At 40.4% G+C, this 13,096-nt stretch overlaps 2 protein-coding genes across 3 annotated transcripts in view; one reads left to right on the forward strand and one right to left on the reverse strand.

Annotated features, from left to right (window-relative positions):
- Window positions 1–3,086, forward strand: part of usp24 (ubiquitin specific peptidase 24) — a 44,921-nt gene extending 41,835 nt beyond the window's left edge. For both annotated transcript variants that reach the window (XM_061683317.1, XM_061683318.1), the window contains 2 exons: window positions 70–180; window positions 1,107–3,086. In XM_061683317.1, the coding sequence (XP_061539301.1) occupies window positions 70–180; window positions 1,107–1,169 (174 nt within the window). In that variant the 3' untranslated portion in view covers window positions 1,170–3,086. The remainder of the gene's footprint in view (window positions 1–69; window positions 181–1,106) is intronic.
- Window positions 3,087–3,447: 361 nt separating this feature from the next.
- On the reverse strand, window positions 3,448–10,156 carry pcsk9 (proprotein convertase subtilisin/kexin type 9). Its single transcript, XM_061683319.1, has 10 exons — window positions 10,118–10,156; window positions 8,849–8,984; window positions 8,656–8,782; window positions 8,001–8,149; window positions 7,725–7,912; window positions 7,473–7,656; window positions 6,388–6,564; window positions 5,318–5,478; window positions 4,714–4,810; window positions 3,448–4,183 (listed from the first exon to the last, which is right to left on the reverse strand). The coding sequence occupies exons 1-10, from the start codon at window positions 10,139–10,141 to the stop codon at window positions 4,035–4,037; spliced, it is 1,392 nt and encodes a 463-aa protein (XP_061539303.1). The 5' UTR covers window positions 10,142–10,156; the 3' UTR covers window positions 3,448–4,034.
- Between the last annotated feature and the right edge of the window lie 2,940 nt (window positions 10,157–13,096).

The raw sequence follows: 13,096 nt of genomic DNA on the forward strand, positions 1-13,096 counted from the left end.
TGTGAAAAATGTCCCCAAAGTTCACCAACACACACGTGTCTGCGTTTGTGTGTGTGTGAACCCGTGAAGGACACGCTGGCTTACGCCACGGCCTTGTTGAACGAGAAGGAGCAGTCGGGCAGCAGCAACGGCTCCGACGGAAGCCCCGCCAACGAGAACGCCGAACGCAGCCTGAGACAGGTAAAGCCCACGCGTGTGACGCCCTCCTGCGGCGTCACGTTGTCCAATCATACGTGCACGAGTGTGTGGGTTGACAAACACACGCACACAAAGGAAGGCAATGTGTGACTGGCAATTTTCCACCACCCACAAGTGCAATTAGACAGACTTGCAGCTGCATTGTTCTTTTCCTGACTCGAGGTATTTCACGAAGCCATGTGCAGCATACAGAAAAATAATATTAACACCTCAATGGCAAGCATACATAGTGTATGTTTGTTGGTGATTTAGCGTTTTCCTTGTATTGAAGTTGACTTGTGTCTCATATCATCAATGACATTACAAAAAAAATTGCATTGTCAAGTCAAAGGAGTATTAGGGGCGCGCTGAACAGAAGAAAACGGAATCAAGTTGGAATGTTACGAGAACAAAAAATGGTAATACTCTTGTATTACCATTTTTTGTAATGTAATTTTCATTTAAAAAATGAAATCATTTTACTGCACATCCTTCATTTAGAAAATGTCTTATTTTTAGAAAAAAAAAGTCTTATTAGAAAGATATTTTCTTCAAATTCCGATTTAATTAAAATTTGTTTCCCCAAAATTACAACTTTATTGTGTTATTGTCATAACATTTTGAGAATTGAGTCGTAATATCACAAGTGAAAAGTCATAATACGACTTTGTTTTCCTTATAGTCTTTATTTCATTTCCTACTATAACAACTTAATTCAGTATAAGTCAAATAACGATTTTAACCAGGAGGCCTGGCAATGAATGGGTTAATAAAAATTTATCGGAAAATTAGGACTTTTCTCATTGTAATATGTCTTTAGTCTCATAATGACTTTTGTGTGTGCATGTATGTATATGTACTTATTTTTTGTACGCTTAAATCATAAAGCCTTATATTACGACACTCAAGCCAATTTTCCTCCTTGACAGGGATCGGAGTCTCCCATGATGCTCGGCGATTCCAAGAGCGACCTGGAGGACGTGGACCCTTAGCTCTTTTTGGGGGGCGAGCCCCGTCCGGAAAGCGCACGGGCCCAGCGCCACGCAGCCCCAACCCCAGTTAGGGCGCTTCGATTGGCCCGGGGACGTTTTGGAAAAAAAAAACAACAAACAAGCCAATCGGAACAACTTGACACAGAAGAGAGGAAAAAACATACAAATGACAAAAAATGAAAAAAAAACGAGAATATCATTCATCACTTCCACGGAACCGAATAAGGGCAAGTTTGGATTAAAAGGGGAAGCGACCAATCTTCCTCCATCGGCGATCATCTTTTTACAGCGGGGGGGAGGGAGGGGTGGGGCATTTTACCCTTTGTTTGTTGTTTTCCTCACAAACACACACACACACAGTCACCATCAACCATTTGTTGCATAGATGTAAGATAATGTTTTAAAAGTCCTCTAGAGGAACCTCCAAGTGAATGCGCATCTCCACACACAGGCACTTGCTTGGTAGGAGTGGAGGGGCGGGGGAGGGGCGTGTGTGTGGGGGGGGCTCTAAGTATGCACTTTATTTGCCACGTTCACCGCGCGCTTCCTCTAGAGCCGCCTCGCCTTTTTTTGTTTCGTTTTTCTTCGTTGCCCATTTTGACACTACTACTTACCACTCTGTTCTGAGCATCACTTCAAACACAACACGCTTTTTAAAAAAAATTTTTTTTTTTACTCGTTCTTTTTTTTTTTTAATGCTCTCCGCCACCTTCTTGGACTCGGGTGCGAGCCTTATGCAAGGAATGCTTAACGGAATGGGGCGGGGTTTATTTGTAGATGCCAATGTCTCACACACGTGCTCACACACGCACACACACACACACACGCACACACTTATGCTTGTAAACAACACATGCTAGTGTGACCTCTGCCATGCTTTTATTTGCCTGTTTGCCTCATTTTTCTTTTGTGCCGTCAAAAACACAGACACAGGAATACAGATGCATATATTCCACAATAACACACACACACGCTGCTAGAACACATACACACTTGCATTGCTCATAAACAATGTTACCTCTGCTATGGTTTTTTTTTTTTTTTTTCTTTTGCCATTTTCTATCTTTTGTGCCGTCTACAACGTGCACACTTACACACACACACAAGAAGACATAGCGTTGAGTCAAACACGCGCGCACACATACTGCAACATACATCCACGTGCTCCTGAATGCTATTATTACCTCTGCCAGGCTTTATTTGCCTTTTCGTGTCTTTTGTGCCATTTTTAACACGCACACTGACACACTCACACACAGAAAGACGTAGCTTTGACTCAATAACACACGCACGTGTAGCCCACTTATCGGGGGTTCCGAAGTGCCTTAATCTCCCGATAACTCCCACCTCCACCCCCATTCCCACCGCACCCTCTGTGACGATAATGTAACTCTGTGTGTGCATGTGTGTGTATGTTGGGCAAGGGGGGGGGGGCTTTAACAGGTCAATGTTTACACGGCGACGACCTCGGAAGCAATTTGGAGGGTCACCCACCTAAGTTCCCGATGTGACGCATGTGTGTGTGTGTGTGTGTGTGTTTGTGTGTGTGTGTGCGTGTTTGAGGGTGAGTTGAAAAAAAAAAAAAAAAAAAAACAGCCCCCTCACTGTGCTGTTTTGTGAGCAATTCCTCTCACATGTTCAAAGAAAAAAAAAAAATTACAAAAACACTTGACTCACTCTTTACTTTTAATGTCGAGGAGAGGGTGAGGTTAAGATGTTGTGGGAGGGGGCATCCGTGATGCGTGCGGGTTTTACTGTCAGTAGGATTTTTTTGGGACAATTCACAGTCTGCCATCACACGTTTTTGTGTGTGAGTGTGTGTATGTAATGCATGTTAAAACGCCCGACTTTTAATTTGTACAACAGAGTTTGATTACATGGGGGGAGATTTGATATAAAATAAACTGGAATGCACAACTTTTTTGTAAACATTTGATTTTTATTTGCAGTTTTTGTGCGACACTGACAACATACCAAAAGTGAGTTCCTTATATTTTGCCCCCCAAAATGATGATGGTCATCATTTTTGGAGGTATAAATGTAACGATGTACCTCATAATATACAGTAGTTAGCCTTATAGCAGGCATGTGCACAGAGAGACCCCTAGTGGTGCACCAGCACCAGCCCTTTTGCCCCGGTTGAGAAAAGTCCCCTTTTCCTGGAGCTATTTTTTTCTTCATTCATAAATATTTAGAAAATACTCCCTCTATCATCAATCCCCCCCCCCCCAAAAATAAAGTATTATCATATTACTTTCATTAGATTTTAGTTCTTGTGAAGATTGTGTCCCTCGCTTACCTGCAGTGCACACAAACAGCTGCCATTTGATCAGACTATTTTTTTTATTTTTTTTTCTTGATTCAATTAAGTGCTTATCTCATATTTTGACCTCCCAAAGCATAGGTCGGAATATTGCGGCACGCTTTATTGATGACAAAAATGAGTTTGGGTGGTATGAATGTAACAGGATGTTTATAAATGCAGTATTATGCACTCCAGTAGTTGGATTACATTTACTTTGACTATGAGGGAAATTGATATTATTCATTCTATTAAATGTTATCTTTGTTAAACATTTTTAAGAATTTTAGATCGCAGAGAATGGTGACAGTAGTCTAATGTAATTTGTAATGTAAAAACAAATTTTGAATAATTCCAGTAAGACATAAATATAATAATCAGGCTTGAACTGAACAACAGTTACCGCCGTGAAGTTAAGTTCTAAAAAGCCACATGCAGTCTTAAATGTTAATCAGGGCGACTGCAATCAAGTTGATTGCCGCCTCATCAAGTGTTCCATTTGATTGCTTGATTTTATTACATGCTCGTTGCTGCTGATTGGCCGCATCATTAGGTACACAAGTTTACACTCTTTTGCTACGACAGCAGACGGTGACCCCCTCGGCGTCGGCCCTCTTGGCGTCGCCCCCGGCAACGGGCCTCCACTCGGTCGGGGTCCAGCCCGGAGGACAGGAAGGGCGGACCCCCGATTCTGACACTCTGCACTCGGAGCCTAGAAGCAGGACCAGACGCCATTTTAAAGTTCATCCATGTTTTATTGAACTTGTAAGCAACAATTTGGAATTTGTGTGGGGGATCTCTGTGGCAGTTTGTATACTGTAATTTACAATCATAATTACTACTTGACAGCAGTAAACATACACAATTTGTTTTTCAAATTGACAAAAAAATGAACACTAGAGTAATATTACCCATCCATTTTCTATAGCGCTTGTCCTTATTAGGCAAGCAGGTGCACTGGAGCCAATCCCAGCTGACTTTGGTCGCCAGCCACTCAGAGGACACATATAGACAAACAAGCATTCACATTTGTCAACACTTCCTTCCGTCTTCAATGAACCTAACGTGCGTGTTGTTCTGGAATGTGCGAGGAAGCCCTCGCAAGCACGGGGAGAACATGTAAACTCCACACAGGAAGGCCCAGATTCGAACCCTCAACCTCAGGACTGTCAAGCAGACATGCTAACCACTTGTAAACAGTTTTAAGGTGGTATTTTGGGGTTTAATGCACGCACGATTTACCTGATAAGTGGAGTGGCAGGCCGTCCGTCACGCAGCAGCGGGCCACGGCGTGAACTGCCCCACGGGCCTCGCACTCCATCACATCGGCAGGTTTTACCTTAAAGGAGATTTGTTTTTCACAATTTAAAATAGGTACTAAGTTTACATTTCTGTGGCATGCTTTCATTGAAATACTCCATTTTCTATCCATCCATCCAGTTTCTGAGCCGCTTCTCCTCACTAGGGTCGCGGGCGTGCTGGAGCCTATCCCAGCTGTCATCGGGCAGGAGGCGGGGTACACCCTGAACTGGTTGCCAGCCAATCGCAGGGCACATACAAACAGACAACCATTCGCACTCACAGTCATGCCTACGGGCAATTTAGAGTCTCCAATTTATGCATGTTTTTGGGATGTGGGAGGAAACCGGAGTGCCCGGAGAAAACCCACGCAGGCACGGGGAGATCATGCAAACTCCACACAGGCGGGGCCGGGGATTGAACCCGGGTCCTCAGAACTGTGAGGCTGACGCTCTAACCAGTCTCCACTGTGCCACCCTCCATTTTCTATTTAAAAAAAAATAATAATAATAATAATTTTTTTAAATGTAAAAATTTCTCGGCTTACGTGAATGGCTTGTCCTGGTCGGCTTCTGTGTGGATGGTAGCTTCTGCAGCCCATCATCAGCTCCCCCCGACGGCAACGAACAATTGTCTTGGGGATGGTCTGGTCTGCACCGGAGGCTCCGGGCCTCTCTGACCACACAGAGCGACACAGAAGCCCCCCACCTAGTTTACACCAAACGTAGATGAGTTAGTTTTGGTAACCTTGACAATTTACACATTAGAAAAATCTCCAGAAACACCACCAAACAAATTGTCAGGAAAAGTAAATGCACTCCTCCCAAAAAAATTTAATACTTGGGTTTTGGGTTAAATTTCAGGATGAACCTTAAATGCACTATAACCTTTGCTGGTGAATTAGTTAGTTAGTTAGCTAGATCGTTAGCTATCTAATTTACTAGCTATTGGTAGTATCTTTTGGTTGGTTGGTTTCTGGGCTGCTTGGTAGCGTCTTAGTAACTGGCTGACTTTGACTTGTAGCGTGGTAGGTAAGTTGGTAGGCTGGTTGGTTGGTTGGTCGTTGTGCTAATAGGCTTGTTGAAAGGTTGGTTAGAAGGTTGGTAGGTTTGTTGATGAGATGGTATCCTGCTTGATATGTTGGTCAGTATATGCAGTAGATCAGTCGGTCTGTATTTGGTAGGTTGGTTATACTAGTCGGCTGATAAGTAGGCTGTTGGGTTTGTTAGTAGGCTGGTCGTTTGGTCCGTATATAGGTCAGTCAGTTAGTTGTGGTGTTAGGCTGTTCAAATGTCGGTAGTTTGGTTGGTTTATTATTGATAGGTGCTGTAACACAGACAGACTAAATAGAAGAGTCATAGAAGTGGACATCCTTGGAAATGTATTGTATTGTAACGTATTCCTGGATCAAACACGTTTTTGCCTTTCAGCACCATTATTTGTGCAAAAAGTACAAATAGACTGAAGTTGGACATGTGCATTCAAGAGTAAAATTAACTTCACTTTTAAAGGTAATAATGGATTTTAGGTTCATCTTGAAATTTTACCCAAAAAAGCTACAGTAACTTTTTGTGAGTAGTGTATGTCTGCCAAAGTGGTGATAAAAGTCTTGTTTACTTGTTGTGTTGTTGACAGGAGGTGGCATGGCGGCCACCAGGTTAGGGGTGGTAAGGCGATACGTTCCCAAAAGCGGGCGGACGTCCACGGTACCGCCGGTGGAGGAGCGTAACATTGTGTGAAGGACCTGCAGTGGCAACGCTTTCTGATTGGATGACAGGATCACTGCCGCGATGCCTAATAATAATTGAAAAATCAAATGTAAAGTTATGTTTGCATCTTTTTGGGGTTAGTTAACTAGCCAGTGATGACATTTGTTTGTCCGTTTGTTTGTTAGCTCGATGGTCATGTAGTTAGTTAGTTGGGTCAGTAGCTCGTCTGTTAGTTTACTAGTTCACTGGTTAGCTATCAAGTTAGATGGATTATTTCTTTGTTTACCTGCTTGCAAGCTACTTTATAATTCTAGTTTGTTTGTTTCTTCGTTTCTTTCTTTATTAGCTCGCCATCGAGTTAGTGAGACTGGTTCTTTCTGGCTATCATTTTAATTCGTGAACGGATTAATCAGTCAGGCATATAGTTAGTGAGCTAGTTTGCTTGTTAGTTATTTTGATAGTTTGGATCTTTGCTTGCTAATTATCATTCTAGTCTGCTAACTAGTTGCTAAGTTAGCTAGTTAGTTTGTTCATTAGCTCACTTGCTATCAAGTTACATTATTATTTGCTTGCTTGCTTTCTAGCTATCATTTTATTTTTTAACTAGTTTGGTAGGTAGGTAGCTTGCTTGCTAGCTATCGGGTAAGATCAATTGATTCTTTGCTTGCTTGCGAGCTATTATTTTGGTTGGATGTTTGGTTTGTTAGGTACAGTAGTTTGTTAGCTATCAAGTTAAATCGCTTCTTTGCTTGATTGATTGCAAGCTAGCTTTGCGAACTATTGAAGTTTATTAGCTAGGTGGCTAACCATTGAGTTAATTAGTTGGTTAGTTAAGTACACAACCAATTTCCCCCAAAACAATATTTACTGTCAAGCGGTTTAGTGGCCCAGTGACCCACCAGTGTTTGTCAGCCGACACCCATTTAGTAATACTCATGACTGCTAGCTACAGTGGAACTTAGTCCGATATTGACTCAGTGTGACGTCACAAACCTGCCACGTGCGCGGCCGCTTGTGAGGTTCCGCTGCGGGCCGTGAAGCAGGTGTCGCATTCGCTGCTAGCGCCGATGATGTCATCACCGGGCGCAAATAGGTCTACGCACGGCCCGAAATTGGTGCCGCCCGCCCCTTGCGCCACCAGCCGGTCCAAAACATCGACCGCCCCCACAGTGATCACCTGCGCACGGAGGCGTTGAAAGGACATAATCACCACTAGCCCTCTGTTTTGTCCCCAATTGGCGTCACCTCAGGTTCGGATGCCGGCGAGTAGAGGCAGGCGTCGTCTCGGTAGTTCCCGGCTGCAGCCACGACCACGCCGCCGCTCGCCACCAGCTCACGACTGGCCACGTTCAGCGAGCGGCTGAAGGCGCCGACGAAAGGCAGCAACACGACAGTTGAACGCCCACGTACGCTTTCCCGAATGTAGTCCAAGCCTTGCCACAAATGAAAAGGGAGCAATTGGCACCCACCATTCATTTATTTTCTCCACCATTGTTTGAATTTATTTCAAAGAAGCCTAACCTGCCAGAGCCCCCGACACGGAACCTCGCCCATGACAGTTGAACACCGGCACCAAGTGGACGCCCGCACCTCGGGCCACACCCGAGTCCGCCCCGCTCACCACGGCTGCTACGTGCGTGCCATGACTGTTGCATCGACTAGCCTGGAGAAACACAAAGAGGATTAGTTTTTGTTGCCGATTAACTCTAAGGGCATTAAATCGCAACTGGACTGTTCTGGTAGTCTTAGAAGATGTTTCACCTCTAATCGGAGCAGGCTTCATCAGTTCATGCGACAAGGCTTAGTTAAGACAGCATTAGCCTTGGCTGGTGTGGAAAAACTCAATTATTTATGCTCCAAGTTCGAGGACGTGTTTTTGTATTATTTGTTGGAGACGGACTTATTGAGTTTCTTCGGAATGGCCGATAGGACGGCATTGTCGGTGGGTCATAGGTCGTGTCGTAAGCCAGCTCTTCTGTTCCTTCACGTTGATGGCTATTGCGCGATCTATTAATAAGGTCTGTCTGACATCCTGTTCTTGTAGTTTGTCATTTAAATAGCTTATTGGGCGTGGCTGACATTTTCTCTGTCCATTGGTGTGTGGGGCAGTTTTGTCTTCTGCCTAGCAACAAGTGGCCAGCAATAATTATTTTGCGTGTATGTGTATTGTGAGTATTGTACTTTGACTGCATCTTCCTCCAGGATCTCGCTGAAATCTGTGGCGACCACTCGTCCTTGCAGCTCCCTGTGAGAACCCCGAACGCCGCCGTCCATCAGATAAACCTTCGCCATGCCGCCGTCATCTGCAAAGTACAGGGCTCTTCATTGATATGTACGTTTGCGTGTGTGTGTCAAACGGGACGACTCACTGGGCGGATTGTACGTTGCGTTTTCCAAGGTGCTGCCAGGGTAAGGCTTCAGTAACTTGCGGAGGTTCCAGGGGGCGCTCTGAGCAAAGATGAAGGAGTCCTCCTCCACGTATTGGACATGAGGGAGCTTCAGCACCTGAAGGCAAATAGATAACACTTTTTCTCCATAACAAACTATTCACATTGATACAATAATCAGATGCTAATAATATCAGAGTATGAATTGGCCCAACATGGCTGCTTCAAACCAAGATGGACAACGTCCTGTGCAATTTCAGGCATGGGTCCTTGACAATTTTTGGTGCGTCCTGTTATGTTAGATATGTTCACCCAATTTCGCATCAATCGGTAAAATTGGTGTCAGGGGCTAATATTTTCTTACCTTTATACTTTTGTCCACTCAATTTCCTGCCCAAGGGGAAAACTGATATTGGGGACTTACTTTTTTTTTTTTTTTTTTAAACTTTCACACCCTGGAATTCGCCCCAAATCGGCTGCTTCAAACCAAAATATCTGATGTCCGGCACAATTGCATGTATGGTTCCTTGAGACCTTTTTTTGTAGGTTTTGTTTTAATAGACATCCACCCAATTTTGCTTCAGGTCGTTAAAACGGGAGTTGGGGGCTATTTTTTTTTTTGTAACTATACAGTCCTGGAATTTGCCCCAAATTTTCTGCTTTGAAATAAAATGTTCAGCTTATCGTTCGATTCCACGCATGACTTTTTCGTGCGTCATGTTATGATCGATTTCTCCACCCAATTTCATGTCAATCGGTGAAACTTTTTTTCCCCGAACATTCAAGCAACTAGAATTTTCCCCTAAATGGCAGCGTCGAACCAAAATGTCAGACTATGTGGTTAATTCCATGATTGGATCCTTGAGACGTTTTCATGCACCCTGATGATAGACATGTCAACCTAATTTTGCATTAATCCATTAATGTGGTGACCAGGGTTTAGGCGGCCAATTTTCCTCATAAAATCAGGAATATATCACTATTCTAACATTCGAAAGCCCTTTTTTTTGCCTTGAAATCCATGCTTTTTTTCCGGCATTGCAGTGTGACTGCTGTTCCTGTCATTGTCACGTTGTCAAATGGCGAAGTAATCCTGTGGGGAACTAAGATATAATTGTTATGCAACACACAGCTTGTGAGGTCCTGACCTGGAGTCAGTCCGGCAGTGGTGACCAAAATTCCAATTCTTTGCTTATAAATAAAAAAAAAAGTCTGCATGACTAGAAGCACTATCTCAAATAAAAGCATTACCAGTTGAATGACATCACTGCTCATCTTGACCAGGAAGCCTGGAAGAGCCCCTGAAAAGAAGAAGAAGGTGCGTAGGACCTCCACTCGGTAGCCGCTCAAGGCCGCGGTGGCCCTCAGCCTCCGGACGCTTCGGTGCACGTCGCCCTGGCGATGCAGCATCACCATGTAGCGACCGGGAACGCGCCACGCCGCCTTAGAGGAGGTATCATAACTGAGGACATCTAATGACTATTATTTTTCATGTACCACAAATACATGCATGAAAGTATGACAAATAATAATATAATCATTGTAGGATAACATTTGAAACAACCATTGCATTACTAATAATAATCATATTAACAATAACAATAAAATGATCAGTAACAACAATAGCAGTAATAATAATATAAAATAGTAAAATATTAATAACTAGTAATTATAAAAGCAAAAATAAGGTAAAAATATTCTACTTTTTTAAAAATAATGATAAATAATAATGTTAATGAAGAAAACAAAATATAAAGTCGGGCATTTTTTCTTTAGAAAAAATATGTATATAAAATTTCGACCCCCAAAAAGTAAATAAATTGTAGGAAATTTGTAATCATTGACCATAAGGCATAACATTTAAATTATTTAATATTTTAATATAATCAACATTGAAAATAAGCTAATAAAAGTGAGATTGAAATAAAAAATTTAAGATTTGTAATAAAATACTATAATAATAATAAACACTAAATAAATAAGAGAGAATAACAATTTCAATCAATGGTAGGATATTTTTTAATATTGATCCAAAATGATGACATTGCTAAAAATAAATAAATCATAATAATTGTATAAGAAAATATAAAATACTATTTCAAATAATAATAAATACTATTATTATGAAAAATGACAAATGTAAAAATATTGAAATTCGAAAATATAATATTTTCTATTTTAAAAAATGTAATAATAAATATTAAATAATTTTAATTGTTAGATGCTCTTGAAGAATTATAAAAAATAATAACACGACGCAAAATCAAATTGTAAAAAAATATATCTGGATACATAAAATGTTTTCAGTAATGTAAAAGAATATTAGAACAATTGTAATCCTTTATGTTATCCTTTAGAAATTATTACTATAAGTATAAAGAACAACTATACAATCAAATTTAGTTCGAAAAGTGTTTTTACCATATATACATTTTAATATTGATAGAAAAAAATTGTACAGTAACACTACTAAAAATAAACACACAACCAAAAACCATTAAGTAATTAAGATTGAAAGTGTAAAAATAAAAAATAAAAAAGGTTAGAAATTTAAAAATACATGTAACCAAAAATTATCAATACTAATTTTAAAAAAATACATGAAAGTTAGACTGAAACTGTAAAACAATATATGGAAAATAACACTTAATACTAATAATAATCATAATAGTAATAATAATAATAAATACACGTATTGACTTGTTGGAAGCACAGCTATTAAAGGTGAAGCTTGAATGCAAATGATTGAGATGCGTGTTTGAGTGCCTTACCTTGTTGCATTGCAGAAACTCCACAGCGGATTCGGTTCTGGTCTCGTTCATCTCGATCAGAGGAGCCGGTCTTTGGTGCGTCTGGCCATGCGCGCTCATCACCACCGAGCACACGCACAAAAAGAACGCGCAGCCAGCCATGCCTGATATTGCAGTATCGCACTAAAATACGCTACTGTACTGTACAGTAGTGTACTGAAAATATAATCTTGTCACCACAACAAGGTGCCAATTACAGAGAAGGCTCAAAAGTGGAGGCGGGCACTGGTGACGTCACACCGAGTCTCTCTCACCTCTTATATGGTGGAGCCTGTACTGTATTGTACTGTTCTATACGAGCCTGCAATTACTGTGTGCGCACCCTTGTTTTATATTAGTTACCTGTGTACTGTATGTGACTGAAAACATACTGTCGATGTCTCCATTCAAATATCTACAGTATATTATTTTTGAACAATTTTGAAAAAATGAAAACATGTTCTCTTAGTTTTGTATTGAGTGATTGATTGTTTGATTGAACGTTTTATTTCGAACATGCAGTACAAAAATTTATTATTGTACTTTTTTCTTAATTTCCTCACTATTGTTTCTATTAATTGCAACTTTTAATGTTGTGACTATTAATTGTATTTATTTGTTATATTATTATTGTCACTATTATTACTGTATATCGCTGAATGTGTCAAAATTACAGTTTTATATATATATATATATATATATATATATATGTGTGTGTGTGTGTTGTATAAACTGTAACTGCATTTCTTTGTTATCAATACTTATATTAATTGTTGATAATCAAATACTAATTACTGAAATAATCCCAAAAGGAACACAAAAAGGATAAGTACTGAAATATTCTTAATTCTTGTGATTTTTAATATTATGATTATAAACTGTATTTGATTATTATTATTATATAAAACTGAGTCTTTCAAAATAGCCCATATATCCACAACACTGTCTCTTCCTCCATTTTAGTTTATTATTCTTATGCATTTTATTTTTATTCTATTATTGATTTCTAAAATGTTCCTTCAAATATTTATTATGGTTAATATAGTATAATTTTTATTTTTCATTTTTTTTGCTGTGTCAAAATGGCAGATTTATTTTTATTTACAAGAACAAGACAATGCCATTTGCAAGAAATTCATTGAGGAAAGTAGATGTCAACACATCACAGCAATCACCAAACAGGATGTAAGTCTGCCCCCTGATGGTTATAATTAGCACTCGTGCTGAAATAAGTCCAATAAAGTCCAGTTGAATGGGTACAAAAACTGTTTAATGCAAATCATTGCAGTGTGACACTCTTTGACCACCATTAAATGACAAAAAAAAAATCTCTCTTTCCAAAGACAATAAAGGCCAGTTTTTGATGTGCCTAATGTTATGTCCAGTGGTTATAGACAGGCCGGCGATGGCGTCAGACCATATGCAGCGCGGGGCAGCTGTT

This window comes from Phycodurus eques, chromosome 8, assembly GCF_024500275.1.
Source record: "Phycodurus eques isolate BA_2022a chromosome 8, UOR_Pequ_1.1, whole genome shotgun sequence".
NCBI classification, from domain to species: Eukaryota; Metazoa; Chordata; class Actinopteri; order Syngnathiformes; family Syngnathidae; genus Phycodurus; species Phycodurus eques.

What these genes read in the sequence shown, in the direction of transcription:
- pcsk9 (XM_061683319.1), bottom strand. Translation starts at nt 10,141, where the DNA reads ATGAGCAGTGATGTCATTCAACTG. An exon ending in AGCGGCCGCGCACGTGGCAG is followed by an intron (nt 6,565 to 7,472) that starts GTTTGTGACGTC and finishes AATTATTATTAG; the next exon opens with GCATCGCGGCAGTGATCCTG. An exon ending in TCCTGTCAACAACACAACAA is followed by an intron (nt 5,479 to 6,387) that starts GTAAACAAGACT and finishes GGTGTAAACTAG; the next exon opens with GTGGGGGGCTTCTGTGTCGC.